The sequence below is a fragment of the Urocitellus parryii genome, chromosome 15 (genome assembly GCF_045843805.1).
Source record: "Urocitellus parryii isolate mUroPar1 chromosome 15, mUroPar1.hap1, whole genome shotgun sequence".
Taxonomy (NCBI): Eukaryota; Metazoa; Chordata; class Mammalia; order Rodentia; family Sciuridae; genus Urocitellus; species Urocitellus parryii.
This window is the reverse complement of record NC_135545.1, coordinates 52021260-52040375: the sequence shown is the minus strand read 5'-3', so window position 1 is coordinate 52040375 and position 19116 is coordinate 52021260. Positions and strand designations below refer to the sequence as shown.

General features: G+C 45.3%; 1 protein-coding gene across 9 annotated transcripts in view; it reads left to right on the top strand.

The window, feature by feature from the left end:
- Window positions 1-1650: 1650 nt before the first annotated feature.
- The window catches only part of Maf (MAF bZIP transcription factor), a 312248-nt gene continuing 294782 nt past the window's right edge, over window positions 1651-19116 (top strand). For all 9 annotated transcript variants that reach the window (XR_003301166.2, XM_077792926.1, XM_077792931.1 and 6 more), the window contains exons 1-2: window positions 1651-2935; window positions 15198-15258. Coding sequence is in view for 8 of the 9 variants with exons in the window: in XM_077792926.1 (XP_077649052.1) it covers window positions 1824-2935; window positions 15198-15231 (1146 nt within the window). In the remaining variant the exon portion in view is untranslated. The remainder of the gene's footprint in view (window positions 2936-15197; window positions 15259-19116) is intronic.

The window sequence follows — 19116 nt, the reverse complement described above, 5'->3', positions numbered from 1 at the left end:
GGATGGTGAGCTTGTGTGTGTGTGTGTGTGAGAGAGAGAGAGAGAGAGAGAGAGAGAGAGAGAGAGAGAGAGAGAGAGAGAGAGAGAGAGAAATGAATTTCAAAGGCCAAACAACTCTGCCCGGAGTCGGGACCCTGGCTGACCCAACTCCGCTTTCCCGGAGTTAACTCTGGCTTGGGAGCCCCCCACCCCGCACCGGGCACGCGAAGTTAGCAGGTCTCTGCAGGGAATGGCCCTAAACAACTTATTTCACCTCCTTAAAAAACAGGGTGATAGAATGGACTTTCTTTCTCCGCGGACTCCAAGGCGCTGGGGCTGGCTCACCCGGGTGGGGTCCGGCGCTCAGCAGTGATCCCGGCACCCCGTGCATCCCCCCAGCGCACCGGAGGGAGGGACAAAGAGTTGGTCCAAGTTTGGGCTCCCAGCGCAGCCAGGCTGAGGGAAGGAATGTCCCCCGGAAGACACCTGGAATGCCCAAGATGAAGCGAGGAGGAAAAGTCAAAGGCCAGTCCACAGTCCCGGGGTTGGGGGACAGTCAGGGAAGGGGAGTTAGGCCAATCCTAGCAGAGCGAGTGGCGGGCGAGCTGGGGCTCCAGAGGGCAGGCCTCTCTTGTGCTCCGAAGAAAAACAAACTGTCCTCCCGGGGCCACCCGAATTCTAGCCGTCCCTCCGAAAAACTCCTTCCCCTCTCGCACTAAACTTTTCTCCGGGCCTGGTTCTCTCCCTCCCCGGGAGCTGCGGCGCGGGAAGGGTTAAACCAGCCCGTCCCAGCTGACAGTCAGCTGATTGGGTCCTGATTGACAGATCCGAAAAGTTTCCTTGTTTCTATACTATTATGCTAATCGCAGCCGCTCTTGCCGCCTCCCATTGGCCTGGAGTGCCAGTCAATTTCCCATTTGGGCCTGACGTCACGAGTGCTATAAAACTCAGCAATTGCTTTAAACTCTTCTTGCTGGATCAGAGGCTTTAAAATCTTTTTTCATCTTGGAGCTGTAGCTTGGGCTGCTCGCCGGCTCGGTCTGCCCCCCCCCTTCCCACTTTGCTTTTTGCCTTGCCTTTCCCCAGGACTTCGCAATTTTGCTTTAAAAAAGGGGGGGAAAGAAAGAACTAAACTCCCCCCTCCCTTTCCTCCAGCCGGGCTGCACCTCTGTCTTGCACTTTGCACGGAGGAAGAGAGAGAGAGAGAGAGAGAGAGAGAGAGAGAGAGAGAGAGAAAGAAAGAAAGCGAGAGTACGGGAGAGAGGAGAAAAGAAAAAAAAATAAAAAAATAAAAAGAGCCAGGCAGAAGAGGAGGAGAGAAGCATGAAGTGTTAACTCCCCCGTGCCAAGGCCCGCGCCGCCGGACAGCCGCCCGCCGCGCCTTCAGCCCCGAGCGGCCGCCGCGCGCGCCCCGCCTGCAGCCCGGCCGGCTAGGCGAGCCCTCCTTATGCAAAGCGCGCAGCGGAGCGACGAGCGGGGGACGCCGCGCACCGGGCCGGGCTCCTCCGGCTTTGCAGCCGCAGCCACCACCGCAGCCCGCGGAGGACCTTCCCGAGCCTGAAGCCGCCGGCTCGGCGCGCACGGAGGCGAGCAGGCGAGGAGGGGCCGGGGCGAGCGAGCAAGCACATTGGCGTGAGCAGGGGGAGGGAGGGCGGGCTCGGGGGGCGCGGGCAGGGCGGGGGGTGTGTGCGCGCTCGGAGGTTTCGGGCCAGCCACCGCCGCTCGAGCTAGAAGCGCCCCAGCCCGGCAAGCTGGCTCACCCGCTGGCCACCCAGCACAGCCCGCTGGCCCCTCTCCTGCAGCCCATCTGGCGGAGCGGCGGCGGCGGCGGCGGCGGCAGGAGAATGGCATCAGAACTGGCAATGAGCAACTCCGACCTGCCCACCAGTCCCCTGGCCATGGAATATGTTAATGACTTCGATCTGATGAAGTTTGAAGTGAAAAAGGAACCGGTGGAGACCGACCGCATCATCAGCCAGTGCGGCCGTCTCATCGCCGGGGGCTCGCTGTCCTCCACCCCCATGAGCACGCCGTGCAGCTCGGTGCCCCCTTCCCCCAGCTTCTCGGCGCCCAGCCCGGGCTCGGGCAGTGAGCAGAAGGCGCACCTGGAAGACTACTACTGGATGACCGGCTACCCGCAGCAGCTGAACCCCGAGGCGCTGGGCTTCAGCCCCGAGGACGCGGTCGAGGCGCTCATCAGCAACAGCCACCAGCTCCAGGGCGGCTTCGATGGCTACGCGCGCGGGGCGCAGCAGCTGGCCGCGGCGGCCGGGGCCGGAACCGGTGCCTCCCTGGGCGGCAGCGGCGAGGAGATGGGCCCCGCCGCCGCCGTGGTGTCCGCCGTGATCGCTGCGGCCGCTGCGCAGAGCGGCGCAGGCCCGCACTACCACCACCACCACCACCATGCCGCCGGCCACCACCACCACCCGACGGCCGGCGCGCCCGGCGCCGGGGGCAGCGCATCCGCCTCGGCTGGCGGCACGGGCGGCGCTGGCGGCGGTGGCCCGGCCAGCGCCGGGGGTGGCGGCGGCGGCGGCGGTGGCGGCGGGGGCGCGGCGGGGGCGGGGGGCGCCCTGCACCCGCACCACGCGGCCGGCGGCCTGCACTTCGACGACCGCTTCTCAGACGAGCAGCTGGTGACCATGTCCGTGCGCGAGCTGAACCGGCAGCTGCGCGGGGTCAGCAAGGAGGAGGTGATCCGGCTGAAGCAGAAGAGGCGGACCCTGAAAAACCGCGGCTATGCCCAGTCCTGCCGCTTCAAGAGGGTGCAGCAGAGACACGTCCTGGAGTCCGAGAAGAACCAGCTGCTGCAGCAAGTCGACCACCTCAAGCAGGAGATCTCCAGGCTGGTGCGCGAGAGGGACGCGTACAAGGAGAAATACGAGAAGTTGGTGAGCAGCGGCTTCCGAGAAAACGGCTCCAGCAGCGACAACCCGTCCTCTCCCGAGTTTTTCATGTGAGTCTGACACGCGATCCCAGCTAGCCACCTTGATATGCTCCGTGGGGGTCCGGCTCGGGTGTGGGCTTGCTAGTTGCAGAGCCACGCTTGCCACCACCTCGCCCCCTCCCCTACCGAGATCGCCCCCCCTTGATCCCTGCACACACACACACACACACACACACACACACACACAACACTGCTCAGAGTTTGTGGTGGTGGCGACTGTTTTAAGTTGGGGAGGGAATAGGTGTTTGGCTCATGGATTGCCAATCTGAAATTCCCCCGTAACTTGCTAGCTTTTTTTTTTAACACCCCCCCCCAAGACTTGCACAATGTTCAAAGATCCCAGCAGAGTTCTCCATGTGAAACATGCTCACCTTTGAAGCCCGCATCATTCGCATAGTATTTTTTTTTCTTCAGTTCATGAGCTGGTGTTCATTTTCTCTGTGTGTGTGTGTGTGTTTAATTTTGTTTGGATTTATTTTCTTTATTTTAATTTTTGGAGCTTGCTGTGTTGCCCAACCTCCACCCTCACCCCTCTCCACCCATCTTCTCCTCTGAGATAAAAGAAAAAAAAAAAAGCAAAGTTTTTTTTTCCTCCTCCTGAGTTCTTCATGTGAGATTGAGCTTGCAAAGAAAAAAAAATGTGAAATGTTATAGACTTGCAGCGTGCTGAGTTCCATCGGGGGTTTTTAGCATTGTATTGCTAAAATAGAGGAAAAATAACCTCATGAACCTGCCACAATCAAGCCTGCATCAACCTGGGTGTGACTTGTGAGTTTTGGCCTTATGATGCCAAACCTGAGAGTTTAGTCTGCCATTAAAAAAACAAAACAAACAAACAAACAAAAAACTCATTCTCATCTCATGCATTATTATGCTTGCTACTTTGTCTTAGCAACAATGAACTATAACTGTTTCAAAGACTTTATGGAAAAAGAGACAATATATTAATAAAAAAACCTGCATGCTGGACATGTATGGTATAATTATTTTTTTCTTTTTTTTTTTCCTTTGGCTTGGAAATGGACATTCGAAGACTTAGAGCATGGCATTCATACTTTTGTTTTATTGCCTCATGACTTTTTTGAGTTCAGAACAAAAAAGTGCAACCCTAGAGCCTTCTTCCCATGAAAGTTTGCATCTGCTCCAGCTTTGAGTTACTCAGAACTTCAGCCTCCCATTGTAATGCACTGAAGGCATTCCTTGTCAAGATACCAGAATGGGTTCCCAATTGATCATGGCAAACATTAAGAAACACTTATTAATGTTTTCTTTTTCATAAGAATTATGCCCCCCCCCCTTTGGGGACTTAAATTGTGCTGTTGCCGAAAGCAGTCTAAAATTTATTTTTTAAAAAAAAGAAATCTGCCCCATTATTTTTGGTTTGTTTTATTTTTATTATTATTATTATTTCTTTATTTTTGGCTTTTGGTCATTGTCAAATGTGGAATGCTATGGGTTTCTAGTATATAATTTAATTCTAGTTTTTATAATCTGTTAGCCCAGTTAAAATGTATGCTACAGATAAAGGAATGTTATAGATAAATTTGAAAGAGTTAGGTCTGTGTAGCTGTAGATTTTTTAAAAGATTGATGCACTAAATTGTTTACTGTTGTGATGTTAAGGGGGGTAGAGTTTGCAAGGGGACTGTTTAAAAAAGTAGCTTATACAGCATGTGCTTGCAACTTAAATATAAGTTGGGTATGTGTAGTTTTTGCTATACCACTGACTGTATTGAAAACCAAAGTATTAAAAGGGGAAATACCCCTGTTTATATCTGTAGGGGAATTTTACATTCAAAATGTATGTTTTTTTTTTTCAAAATTAAAGTATTTGGGACTGAATTGCACTAAGATATAACCTGCAAGCATATAATACAAAAAATGCAAAACTGTTTAGAACGCTAATAAAATTTATGCAGTTATAAAAATGGCATTACTGCACAGTTTTAAGATGATGCAGATTTTTTTACAGTTGTATTGTGGTGCAGAACTGGATTTTCTGTAACTTAAGAAAAAAATCCACAGTTTTAAAGGCAATAATCAGTAAATGTTATTTTCAGGGACTGACATCCTGTCTTAAAAAAAAAATGAAAAGTAAATCTTACCACAATAAATATAAAAAAATCTTGTCAGTTACTTTTCTTTTACATATTTTGCTGTGCAAAATTGTTTTATATCTTGAGTTACTAACTAACCATGCGTGATGTTCCTATGTGCTTTCCTTTCATTTTCAATTCTGGTTATATCAAGAGAAAGAATAATCTACAATAATAAACTGCATTTTTTTTTTGATTCTGTACTCAGTTTCTTAGTGTACAGTTTAACTGGGCCCAACAATCTCATAAGAAATATAAAATGCATCTTTCTCTCCAGAGGAAGGATAAGTAGGAAGAACAAGGAGACAGTCATTCAGGGTGAAGTTACAGGCTGTGCTTGAGGCAAGGGAGCTGGCCCCATAGAATAATTAGTCATATTTAATATAGACGTAAATTATGACCTGTATTTTGTTTTTGACCTCAAGTTTTCAGTTTTTAAATGAGTTGAACTATCATAGTCCTTTGGTGGGGAAAAAAAAAAATTAAAGAAAGAAGGAAAAGAAAAGAAAAGAAAAAAAAAAAAAAAGGTAGAGTCGGCTTTGGCTTTCTGAATCCAGAAGCAAAGCCCTCTAGAGAAAGTGAATCTGGCAAGTCGGCCTATCAGAGATGGCTTGGGCACAGATGCGTCTAATGTTAAAGATAAATAATTCTTGTCTTTTGGCTGAAATTGATTATTTTTCCTTCTTTCCTTATACACCATGACTTTCTTGTTAGTGAGGCCTGATGAGATTGGACATCAACACTTGGGACAAATCAAAGTTGTTTGTTTTGTTTTGCTTTTTTTGCTTTGTTTTGTTTTTTAACTTTTAAAGATCATTTATCTGAAATAGGAAAAAAAAAATCTACCTACCCCTTACTTATATAACTCCCAGTTCATATCTGATTTAAACTGTGTTATCAAATCATATTTCACTGTAACTGTTCAGTGGAGAGCCTCCACTTAGACAAGCTGGTAATGATTTCATATCACATTAGCTCCAGAAATATAAATAGAAAATAATGCCTTCGTTGAAGGGAGGCTATACTTTAATTGGTATTTATCCCCAAACAGACTGTGTATGGGGGCTAGCTTGAAGATCATTTGGGAAGATTTTGGCTACCCCTCACTAGTAGAACTCCTAAGCGTTGACCTATTTTAAATTGACACAAATCCATGCAACTAATGTTACAAATTCAGGCGGCCTGCACTCTCTGTCAACTTCCCCTAGAAACTAACAGAATGTTAGACAAAGGGGCACTGTTTAAAAAATATAGCCAAACATGATGACTTTTGTTTTATTTAGTTTTCAATTCTTAAAAAGAAAAAAAAAAGAAAAAGATAATATTGCAACTCCGAATGAAGGCCTTATTTTGAAGAAAACAGGTTGTGCTTGGCACTGGTGAGTGCTGGCCACTCTCATCACGGGGCTTCCTCTTTTTCATAGAACACGAAGACAGGGCTGACCCTCCACATTTTTACCTTCCTTTCTGTGCCAGTTTGGATTCGGTTCCTGAATCCACAGTTAATTGTGCCTCACAAAAGTCTTCATAGCAAAGCTACCCTCGTGTGCTGGGAGTTAGCTCTCCTCGACTTGGGAGATTTTTATTTCTCACCCTCCCTCTGAAGATGCAGAAATAGACATGTCACTTTTATGAAAAAGCTCAGCATCCGATGGGAGATGTTAGGCAAACACATTCTCGAGACAAGAATGACATTTAGGACACACTTGGTGCAGTTCTTTCATGAAGAGTAAGACCTGGTTTGGGGGAAAAATATACATAGTTCTGCAATAATTAAGGAATTTGATAGAAATCTATAAAGCAGATTCAGTATAAGTCTGTTTGGGCTCCCAGACATTAGAAAATGAAAGGAGTGCTGAGAAAAACGGGGCTTGGGTGGCTGGCTTAAAGAGCAGGTTAACTCAGAGTGAAAGGCATTTGGGGAGGTAATGATTACTAAAAACTTTGAAAGATAGTGAGAGGAAAACACAATTTTTTTTTTTTTTAATAAAGAGCTCCTAAATCCTGCCTAGGTGCCGGTCCTTACAAATAAGTTTCTAAATTTAAAAAAAAAGAAAAGAAAGAGAAATCATATAAGGAAATCCAAACTTTTCCCTTTACGCTACATTTGAGTCTTTGTCTAAATAGTGTTAAAATTCCTTTCATTCCAATTACAGAACTGAGTCCACTCGCAAGTTGGAGACATCAGTGGGATACACCACATTTTGGAAGCCCCAGCAATATATATTTACCACTGTGTTCACAAAATGAAATTTATGTGAGAGCTGTACATTAATATATATATATATATATATATATATATATATATATATACACACACACACACACATATATATATTGTTAATTTGTGGTTTTGGAGAACAACTCACTCCTTACTTTTATCATTTATCTGAAATAGGAAAAAAGAAAATCTCCTTTATTTAAATAAAAATTATATTAGAGGAGAAGGTTGTTAAAAGTATGACCTTCTCACTAATTAAGAATTAACTATGCCTCTTGTCTGAGGGTCTCAGGCATAGACCCTTGGAAAGGGCACGCATGCTTTTCGATTTATGATGCACACGAATGAACAGGTGTGATTGTTTTCAACCTGGAATATTAGTTTTTAAAATGCACTGAAATTACCAATGTGTATATGTACATGTAGATGAAGAAAAGTTTGCCAAGGGGGTTACAGCTAGCATTTTAAAATCATGCAGACCGTGCACATTCTAAACAGCAAATTTTCATGCTACATTGTTTCCCTGGCAGAGAAGTTTCCTAAGAAGAAAAATACACATATTTGACTCCCCTCTCCAAACAAATGCCACCACGGGCAGATGCATCAGAGGAGCAGGGCACCTGGTTCTTTCATGGGCCCTGGGTGGCATCATATGTACTGTGATGACAAATGCATTCATTTAGCAGACATAGCTGTAAATGAAAGCAATGTGTGGCCAAATACAAACTTAGCTAAGCAGACATCCTCTGTGTGCTTTCTCGTTCCTCCCTTTCTGTTCCCCAATACTCACAAAATTCACCACCTTTTAATTTCCCGGCTTTTTTGCATGTTTCCTTTTTCAAAAATCATCTCATCATTTTTTACAATGTATCTGACACATTAATATATTGGCATCAAATAGGCAGAGTCCTCCTTCTGCCCAGCAGATAAATCTGCTATGTAGACCTCATTTCCTCCCTGTCTCAACTCCGTAACCACCTGGGCCTCCTTTCAATGTATACTCCCTGGATGGGAAATCTCTATTTATTACTGAACACGTGGTGATAACTCACCGATCTTTTCTCCCTCAGACCCTTACCTTAGCAGCATCAATTCGAGATTCTTCTGTTCTTAAATAGGTCCTCCCCTCGCCAAACCACTAGCTTTACTGCTGCAAACGGTGAGGGGAAAAGGGTAAATGGTGGCCACCCTCATGAGCATGGTGCATACCTGTCTCAGTAGCCACATTCCCAGCATTTCCTCGTCTAAATAACTGAAGTTGCCTAGGATGTATTCAGAAGCTGTTAGTACAGTACACGAGGAAGCTTCTGGTCAAGGCAAACTGTCTTCCATATTCACAATGCCTTGGCTGATACAATGTAGTCCTGCAGTATCCTGGGTCAATCAATATATTTAAAAGTCTGATATGTCCACGGATATATTTTTCGGGGGGTGGGTACTGGTAGTTAAAGACTAACTGAGATAGAATGGAAGACAAAAATACGCATGAGTGACAGACAATCTTCAGCCTTTTGACGGCCGAAGAACACACTCTCCAGCTCTGGGGCCTGAGCTCTGAGAGGGGTAGGGAGTCAACCTGGCCAGCTTTGGATTGTTGATTTGCAAGGCTCCCTACGGTGATTCGCTTTCCTTTGATTAAAAAAAAAAAAGAAATGATTTAGCCCTTTTCTTGGAAGAAAGGTTAGTTTTTTTTTTTTAGTTTTGTTTGGGGGATTTTTTAAAGGAAAATTTTCTTTTGCAGGATTAGGCTGTCACTGCCACCAATTCATATTATTCCTCAGGATGCAGGAGGAATATTCTGTGGTCTGTGCATTCCTTCATGTTGTGGGGAAAATAAGAGAAACCCTGAGGTTTGTTTTCCCTCTCCACCCTTCCTCAATCCCGGAGATTTCTCAAGTGAGGGCAGGGGTATAAGTGGCCAGAAGAGAGGTGGCCCCAGGGTCTGGCCATCCCAATCAGGATTTGTTTGTTTTTGCATTTGTTTAAAAACAGAGCCTTAACCCACCTTCCCCATGACATTGCTTTTTCTCACTTTTGATATAAATCTTCAAAATCCAGACATCAAACAGCCCCAGAAAAGGGGAATTCTCTGCAGGCAGGCGTTGCTCCGCCCCAGCTCCTGAACAAACCCAGCACTGTGTGGCAGTTTTTCAGTAACAGGGGTAGGAGACATGGGGAGAGAATTGCAGTCTCCCAGGCTGTCTCATGATTGTTGGGGCATGAAGAAGTACGGTCCTGCCACAAATGGGGAGCATCTTTATCCTTTAGAGAGGAACAAAACAAAACAACCAAACAAATGTGAACAAATCAAATGGCTCCTCACCAAGGCATAGCCAAGTCTTGGTTCCTGTTCCCTGCACCATCTGTAGAAAGTGATAAAGGAGGGAAGCAAGAGAAAGCAGGCCTTTGAAGGCAGGAGTCCTGGAAAAAGAGAGCCCCTGTGAATTTCACTTGCTCAGGAGCCAAAGTCAGAGCCAATATATATACATGGAAGCCTGATAGAAGCAAGGCTTGACTGTCCATTTCTTTTAAAAATATAACACACCTATGTTCCCTGGTAGAAAACAATTTTGGGAACCAAACCCAAATAGAGCGCTTGAAGGTAATCACTAATGTCTTCACTTCTGGGCATTTATAAATGCACCAGTCTGTGACTCGATGGTGGTACTATTTTGGACTAGTCAGACGTACTATGCCAATATTTGTATGGTCCCTGCACTGGGTTTTATGACATCATGACAGTTTTTTTTTTATTGTTTAAATTTGAAAGCCCTCTGGGTGTTTTGCATAATTCTGCCTCAACGACCAAGGCTGAGATAGAAAGCACACATCAACAGCACACCGAAATCAGATCTATGAATTTGCATCAGAGTTGGACAGCTTTAAGAAACTCCCAAAACATTTCCACAGAGGCTCTGATCGGAATGCAGTTTCTTACTCAAATCAAAATCATCTACGGAGCACCTCTTCACTTATTCCGCACAAGTCATTTTCTCTGCCTTCTTTCTTTTTTTGTTAAATAACAATTTTTCTCTGTAATTAGGATTTGGGATTGCAAAATCGCATTCCTCCCTTCTGCGTAGATTCAGCTTGGATCTTTAGCGACCATTAGAAAGGGGTGTTAATTCAAGAAAGGAGGAAGAGGGAGAGGTGGCGGCAGCCAGAGGTTTGGGGAAAAGAGGGGGAGGAGAGGAAATGGTTCTCAGTGCTCACCCCCCTCCTCAGGCTGCCCCTACCTCCAGCCCACGCACCCGGGATTTCACTTCTGACTTTCTCTAGTCTAAATATTCTGATTCTCAATATTGCCTGTTTCCAAGCTAAGATTCCAAAAACCAGTTTTTCCTTGTGATTGGTTCTCTTAGTGATGGAACAGAAGAGGCCAGGAAACCTCACAGAACTAGGCAGGGAAGAGGGAAAACCTCTATCCTCAGATGCTCCCCACAACGATGGTGGTAAAGGAAGCCCTGGCGCCCAAAAAGACGTGACAAGGGTACAGATTCTTCTTTTGCAACCAATATTTGCCCTGGTTGGGTGTGACCACATCCCCCTTTGGAGGCCTGTAGAAGTGGGTTTCTGACCTCCTTGGGGGACTCACCAGAAAGGAAACAGGCCTGAGGCCTCCAGGACCGTAGGCCCTCAAACTAGGCCCAGGGAGAGGAGGAGAGGAAGGGACCCAGTGTGCAGGGGTCGGGGAGAGTATTGCTGACAGAGGCCAACCTTGGCTCATGACCCCCAGTAGCCAGGGCTCGGCTCAGGTCATTCTCAGGGTCCCCTCCTCTGGCCAGGAAGGACCTGTTTACAGGGTGACTGATAAGCTGCTGACAGGCCCTGAGCTTCCCACAGATGGATAAAAACAGTGAGTCCCTAGCTCTGGGGTTCGGGCCCTGTCCTATCCCAGGGTTCTCCCCATGATTTCCAACACCCTCCATGCCTGGTCACTCAAGGCGATAAGAGGGCTTAAGGGGCACTGGCCTCAGGCCAGGAAGAAGTCACCAAAGTTGAGGCCTTGCACCACCTAAGTCCTTCCTGCCACAATTTAAATGCAGACAAAGGCAGGGGTAGGCAGATATGTCTGGGGAGCTGCTGAGAGAAGAGCTGAGGTTGGGTTCCAGAATGTGTAACTCGGGTCCTAAAGGCTGGGGTGAAAGGGAAGTCACAAGGATGCTGAGATTAAGCGCCCTGCCAGTTTCTATGCACACCCCCACGCCACAGCGTCCTCCCCGCCCCAGGTCCTTTGTACACCTGCTTCACAGGGCCCAGTCGCCCTAAACATTGCTGCCCAGAGCTCCGTGGCCTGAGCTGAGCAGGGGCTTGTGCACTGGCCTCCCTCTGGAGTCCTCTGACGGGTGCGCAGCAGGTGCGCACTGACTGGAGCCAGGATGACAGGCCAGGGCAGGCAACTGCCTGAGGTCACCAGGAAGTCCCTCAGGGCCGGCCTCAGCTCCAGGCCCAAGGCGGAGCCCAGGGAGGCGGGTGCGCACTGGTGGCTGTGGGCAGCTAGTGCCCCGCCAAGACGCCCAAGGCGCAGCCAGGCGCGGGGAGGCAGGAACGGGGCCCCACCCAGCCCCGTCAGGGCCCGCACCGCTCCCAGGGGGCTGGGATCTCCAGTGGAATTTGGCTGACAGTATCCCGGAGGACCTGCCCTGGCCTCCACGGGGCGGCCGGGCTTGCACAACTACCTGCCTTTCCGCACTCCTAGGTGGGCGCATGGAGGGAGGGAGTGGAGTCCGCGCTGAAGGCTCTGCCCTTCACCTGGAGACCCCGGCCCCACCCGCGAGCTCCTGGGAACCTTCTGTAAATAAGATCATTGGTTCCAGATCATTTGATTTTTTACTCATTAATTTTCTGGCCCATTTTCCAGATCTGTCCCCCTCTTTTTCTCCCCTTTGGTTAGAGACAGAAGCAGGAGGGAAAAGAGAAAGAGGGAAATCTAGAGAGCAAGTTTAAAAATCCTCCTGGAAATGGCGATATGGTCTGGGTTACCCGTGGTGTATATACAAAGCCAGCCACGCAAACTTTATTAGGATTCTTCCATCAGGGCCAGGAATAGGCTCCAGACATTTCCCAGGCATGCAGAAGCTGTGTCCGGAGGACAAACTTTGAAACTCCTATCTTTTTTACATAGGCCCTCTTTCTCATAGGGAGCTTGTGTCAGGGGTTGAACTAAGAAAGTCTCAGGGCATCTTCATATATGCATCTCCTTTTTCCTCTCTCTTTCCCTTTTTCTTAAAGAAGGATTTATTAATGAGCAGATAAATATTTTGAAACTAAAACAGTGATGTATGAATCGGAAACACTTTTACAGGGTCAGATTTTTTTTTTTAATCTTTTTTGATAGCACAGGAGGAAAAAAAAATCTGGGGTAATCATTTTGAGATAGAATTTATTAAAAGAGGATATTTGTTTCTTTCCATTTTCAGGCAATGAAGGCAACGTCTTCTTTCATCTGCCATTTATTTATTCATTTAATCTATGAACCCCTTTAAAGTGCCTTTGCAGCCGGGGAAAGCTATTAACAGACAAACTTGCAGTTTCTACTTTTGAAGCTAACTAAAGTGATAACAGGGCAGAGTTAATGGGTCTACTCTGTTCCTTGGTAGACAGAAGAACTTGGTCTGAATTCTGTCTTACTCAGAACAACCTTCCCATGTGGGTCAGCTCCCTCCACCAGACTTTCCATAACTTGGAGGGTGTGGAGACCCAGGAGACGTTTTTCAGGGTACGCTGTCTGTGTTAATTCACTACACTTCTGAAACCTCCCTTGCATTATCAGTACACACTCTTAAGCTATTTAAAAAATATTCTTCCGTGGTTAGTGTAGGAGGCTCAGTGCTGTCAGACATCTGGCTTAGATTACACCATCGTGGTCCAGCTTGAAAAATCTCCTCTCACTCCCAGGCGAGACCCCCTTGCCCTCACCACCCTTCCCCAGTGACCGATCTGGGCAAAGGTACTGAGAACAGAGAAACCACATGGCTTTTGGACTCTGTTCAGGTGTGCAAACAGAACTCCCCCCTCCAACCCCCATTCTGGCTTTTGAAAGTAAATGCCTTGATAACTGGATGGGTTCCCCAGGTAGCTGGAGAGTAGAGGTCATCTTGAGGAAAGTGACACCAATGATCTAAAAAGGACATCTACTTTATGAGATTTCAGGCAAGAAGCCAAATATTGCATTTAATGAGGCTGATTCTTTTTCTCCAAAAATAACGGAGACTATCAATGATATGGTCAGGAAGGAGAAGGGGGCATTTTGCAAGACTCTGTTCAATTATTGCTTTGTAATATTTTTCTAAAATTGAAAAATGCCTCACAAGTATATGATCTCATGTAAATATTCCTTGCCGGAGCTTAACAGATGTTTGCAATGCCCCAGAGGAACGACAGCAATGTTCTCTCCAAAATTTCTTAAGCTTTTAAACTCTATTCACTTGTATTTCTGAAAGAATCTGTTGTTTCTGGAGATCTTTAAGAAAGCATCTTAATTGGAAAGTTTATATAGTCATTGTTTTAGAGGTTAAGTATTTGAACTTCAAATGGAGACCAATTTACTTTACCGATACACTTTTGAATTTTGTAATTTCCGTATGTGTCTTGTTTCTTTTCGACCCCCCTTTTCAAAGAAATAATATGTTTGACGAAAGATTAATACATGAAAAAGAAATTTGTTCCTTAAGGCTCTAAAAGCATTTGTACCATGAAATAGGAATGCAGGCACATAATGTATTGGGGACAGTTCTGGCAGATATCTAGGGTCAGTTTTGTTACCCAAGCATTTTAGGGCATTGTCTTACTGTTTAGGGAAAGAGCATTTGAAAGAATCAGGCAGTTACAGTGAGTGACAAATTTTGGTGAAGAAAGACAATGTGTTCAGTTACAACTGCCTGCAGACAGCATGTGGATGGATGTAGTCTATCTGTTCACACCAATTGTAAGGTACTCCAAATAAAATACAGGGGATTAAAGAAAAATAACTGACTATCCTTGTTGGAAAAAAATTAGATTGACTTACTAGTTTATTGTAGCTATTATACACAGATTTGCTGTAACTGTGTTGAATTTTTAAATTAGATTTTAAATATATTTTGACAGTCTGAATTTGTATAGTGGGACTAACTATAGGAAGCAATGACAGGTCTGCTTTGTTATTAAACTGCTGTCTGGAAAATATTGGGCTCTGTACAGTAAATGATCATTATTTTGCCACTTACATTAGTACAGCTAATGGCAATAAGGGTTTTTTGAACCATAGAAAGCTAACTACTTTGAATTACTGTGTTTTGTTATTCATTGTGAAGCAAAACGTCTTTTTTTTTTTTTTTTTTAAGCAACCTCATTTTGGTATCACTGTTCTAAGTACTCCCTGCTAGGAATTTAAACAGAGAAGTGGTTAATAAATAAAGGGGTAGTATCTAAATGGTTCTGTTTGTTAAGAGAACGTTTGCAGTTAAGGTCGGCAGTGTTAGCAGGACAGATCAGAGCAACGGAGGAGCGGGTAGAAAATGGAAGAGAATGTGGCCTAGTTCACTGCCTGCCAAAGCTGGACCGGGGGTCCTCTAAGGGATGGGCCATCAGCAATGGCTTGTGAATGAGAAGCCCATCAGAAAAGATTGAATCCTTCCCACATGGAACCCAGAATCTCTTGGGTCCCTTTGAACTGCAAACAGCTTCAGGACTGACCCAGACTGCAAGGCCCATGGGTGGGTTCAGGCTCCCAGTGGGGGAGCCAGAGTTCAGAGGCAGCCACCAGCAGTCTAGGCCGCCCCCTTCCATGCCAACCCCTCCTCTGATCTGACTGGGCTGAGGCCACCAGGCAGAAGCAAGTGGAACTAAATCAATCTTCTTTGGATCCAACTCTGCCCTTTTCATAGTTATGCTGCCATTAACGTACTGTCCTTGAAACATTCTTCATGGTTATTAATTACCCTTTGTTTATTTTAATATATTTGCTAAATCAGGTACCCAAGGGAGTCCTCTACATCAGTGATGTGAAAAGTCCAGTTGCCTGAAGTCAAAGAGGTACATCTTGATTTTTGATTTTGCATGCGCTTGTTTTAGTGAGTTTGCCGGGAGAGGAGAAGTTAGCCAGCAAGCAGGGGATGCTGCTCATTCTTTGGGTGTGAAAAGTTCCCGTTTGGAATAGTTTTAGTATTTAGGTTTCACATGCACCCTACAACGTGATACTAGATGCCGCAGAGGAGTCATAGAAGCAATGTGTGTGAGAACCAGCATGCATTCATTGTCTGTATTTATTTCATTACATCGATGTCACTTACAGAGTAATTCAGTCTGAGTAGATCTCAGATCTTTGGCTTGATCCCACATAGTGTGTTGACACTGCAAAAGGTGAATGTCAGGCCATTTGGATGAATGCATGCCACTGGCATTCACTGCCCTTGGGTAGTTCTACCTGGGCCTAACAAATATTCCAAATTTAGAGTTGCTTATAATTTGGTCCAGACTCACATTTGGAAAATTTAATATAATTTCAAAGCACAGTGTGGCCTTCCTTCTGCATCCAAATGTGTCTCTGGAACAACTCCCCACTTCAATTGGAGACAGAAGGGGAGGGGAGGAGACAAGTGGGAAACAGAAATCTGATTTTCATCTACTAAAAAAAAAAAATGAAATTGAGCTATTTAAATGGGTTTTCAATTACAAGTATCCCAGCATGAATTTAATTATAAACCCTCTTCATTTGGAGAGGTAGACTAACACCGTCACACCAATAATTATTTAGTGTCGTAGTTCTATGTATTCTTATTACCTCTCATTGGCTAATGGCACAGAGTTTTTTTTTTATTATTGAAATTTTTGCTTGCTGAGAAATTTGCATGAAATACATTTTTTTTTTCTTTTTGGTTCCTAGTGGAAACTGAGGGGGGCAAAAGTCACACTGTCAAATTGCTACTCTTTGCAAAAGAGGCACTTTAAAGATCTGGCAAATGGAGAGCTTTGGAAAAACAGAACTCATTTCTTCTCTCTATTCAAAAATAGTATCTGATTATTTACTACTACATGCTGCTACGATGAGAGTCTCGCTGAATAACTGGACTGTGAATATGAAATATTGTTTCATTGCCAACCTTATGTGAAATTAACATTTTTTTAATAGTTCCCATACATGGATTTTAATTCCATGTATACCTTTGAGGATTACTGATGTGTCTGGTGTGAGTGCATGCAGTTCTAATACTTTATACCTCTCTTGTCCTCATCTTTCTAATTGCAATTTGAAAATGGCCGGTTCAATATGATGATCTAGGACCACAAAGCCACTGTGCAGGCTTTGTGACGTTGAAACCATCCGTTTTGAACAAAGAGTTAATGAACTTTAAAAGCAAGGTTCACACTGGTCCTGACCCTCCTGGTAATATTTCATATAAGGTTACTGGTGGGAGAGAAATCAAATTTCAGCTGTGAACATGATTGACAGGTGAGAGCAAGGAAGAGAAAAGAAGAGAAAGGCATTTGGTCAGATGGGGAATTTGGGGATGAGGAAGACAATTCCTTGAAGTTCCTCTATGATATTAGATATTATAAGCTGATATATGAAAAGTTCAATACTTGGTCCTCTTGGGGGAGTTACTTAGTTTATTTTCAGAAAGTCACTTTGGTTAAGGGATTTCAGGAGTGAAAACCAAAAAATGGTGAACCACGAGGTTTTCTTCCCTTTGGCTAATTTCTACCATGTTCAGGTTTGTGACTTATTTCCAGCAGTTTTCTAGGCTAAGGTCTGAAAATTAAATCACAAGCCATTAGGGGAGCCGTTTAATTACCTTTCATTTATTCTCAGAAACACGATCCAGATTATATAATGGTTCGTGGACATATTACAAAACATTCATCCCAAGTGGTATCGCAAAAAAACGATTAAATTTTCCTTTTTGGTAGTATCCCTTGATCCTGACTAACATTTTTCCATGAGCGCCTGGTGCAGCCTAACCTATGCAAATCGACCCCAATGCATGGTGTATCAAGACTGCGCTTTCTGGAGGAGGTCTTCTAACCAGAGATGCACACTCCACCCTTCTTGTCCACCTTTCACCCAGTATGGCCACTTGATGGAATGTGTTTATAGGTAGCATCGCTGCTAACTGAGGTGCGATTGCTGCCATGGAAACATGTAAGGACACTGCGAGACCCTCACATTCAGGGTGGTTCTTGGATGAGCCTCGGACTCTGTCTGCAAGTTTGAATCTTCGCCAGGAGATGCCCTGCAGCCCATGACTTGCCCCGAGCTGGAAAGCAGGTCTTCCAAACGTGCTCTTGTGTGCTAGGTGCCGAAACCCCAGTTAGGAAGGGGGTGAGAGATCTCAGCCAGCTCTGGTCTGTGTTCTGCCCATTTCAGATGTTCCTGACGTGGGCTCAGACCCCTCTGGATGCAGCCGAGCCTTACAGAGCTCCCTTGAGGAAGGCAGGTGTGATACAAACAGGGGGAGGCCTGCTTGTGGCTTTGCATTCACTCATAGGGAACGCTAATGGGACCCATAGAAACAGCACGTCCTCGGTTCCAATGTACCCATCAATTGTTTCTCTAGTCTTACGGCTTGGACCCTGACCGTACTTATGTCCATTGTAGGAATTCAAAAGGCTGTCAAATGTGAGGCAGGCATTGCTGTCTTGTGAGTGAGGATAAACTAAACCACGACAGAACAAAACCAGCCCAAGTGCTCAGAAATCTCGTTTCTATTTTGCTTACTCTTCTTTCCGTGTTGCCCATAATCTTTCAGAAATAAAATGCAAAATCCTGATGCCCAGTGTTGACGGGGTGTCTCAGCACACCATGTGTGACTATTTCGTTCAAATGTAAAAGTAAAGGGACCTTCAGCTGGTGTCCCTAGCAGGGTCCATCAAAATATTTTAATGGAAATGTGAACCTCGTAGGTCCCTGCGAGGGACATGTGAAAACCCAGGTCAGAAGTTTTGATGTCTTGATGCCTCTGAAAGGCCCTTGTGGCTGGTCTTGGCCCTGTTCTCACTGAAGCCTTCTCAGGACTTCTACACACTCAGTTCTCGGAATTAAACTCACTCACCCACAACCAGAGCAGGAGCATGCTATCTTGCTGAGAGATCTGCTTTGGGACCAACCTATCACAAACTCCATGACGTAACTCAAGCATGTTGCAGGAGGGTGTCTGTCTAACAAAATCGGGGGAGCACTTCTGTTTAAGGTATTTCACTGTTCAGACTTCCCCTGACTGCTTTTGTTGTTGTTATTAGTTTATTTCTCTTGCGCCTTTCTGTATCAGCCACTACACTCCCTTTACATAGTCTGGCTAATGTTTTCCATTCTCCAGACACTGGCCCACGACTGAGCTGATTCAATCAATTAATTATAGCAGAAGAACTGGTCTAATGATGCCACACCAATGGGTATTATTTTCAGTCAACTCTGGTATACTGTTAACGGGGTGGACTTAAAGAAATGTGATGGATTTGGGGGGAAGAAAGGAAGAAAGAATTTCTACACGAGTGCGGGACTCATTACTTAAAACAATGATGCTTCTGTAAAAAGCTTTCCTCCTAAAAGCACGCCGCCATGCACTCCGTCACCTGCCAAAAGCTCAGATTTACTGCTGCTGTTCGCAGACGCCAGTGTTGAAACTCCCTTCACCTGCAGCTTGCTGAGTCTCTCATTTCCTCACTCCAAAAAATTGCTGTCAAGTTGTTGTTTTGTGTCTGCATTTTTTTTTTTTTTTTTTTGCTTTTCCTGGCACCTAATGAAATTATCAGCAATAAATGAGCTAAGCACCAGGGTTCAGGGTTTTGTTTGTTTGTTTGTTTTTGCTTTCCATTTTGTAATATTTGGAAAATGCCAGGACGGAAGGAAACCCAGGGGGAAAATTTCAGTGTGCCTCTCCAGCATCTACAGGA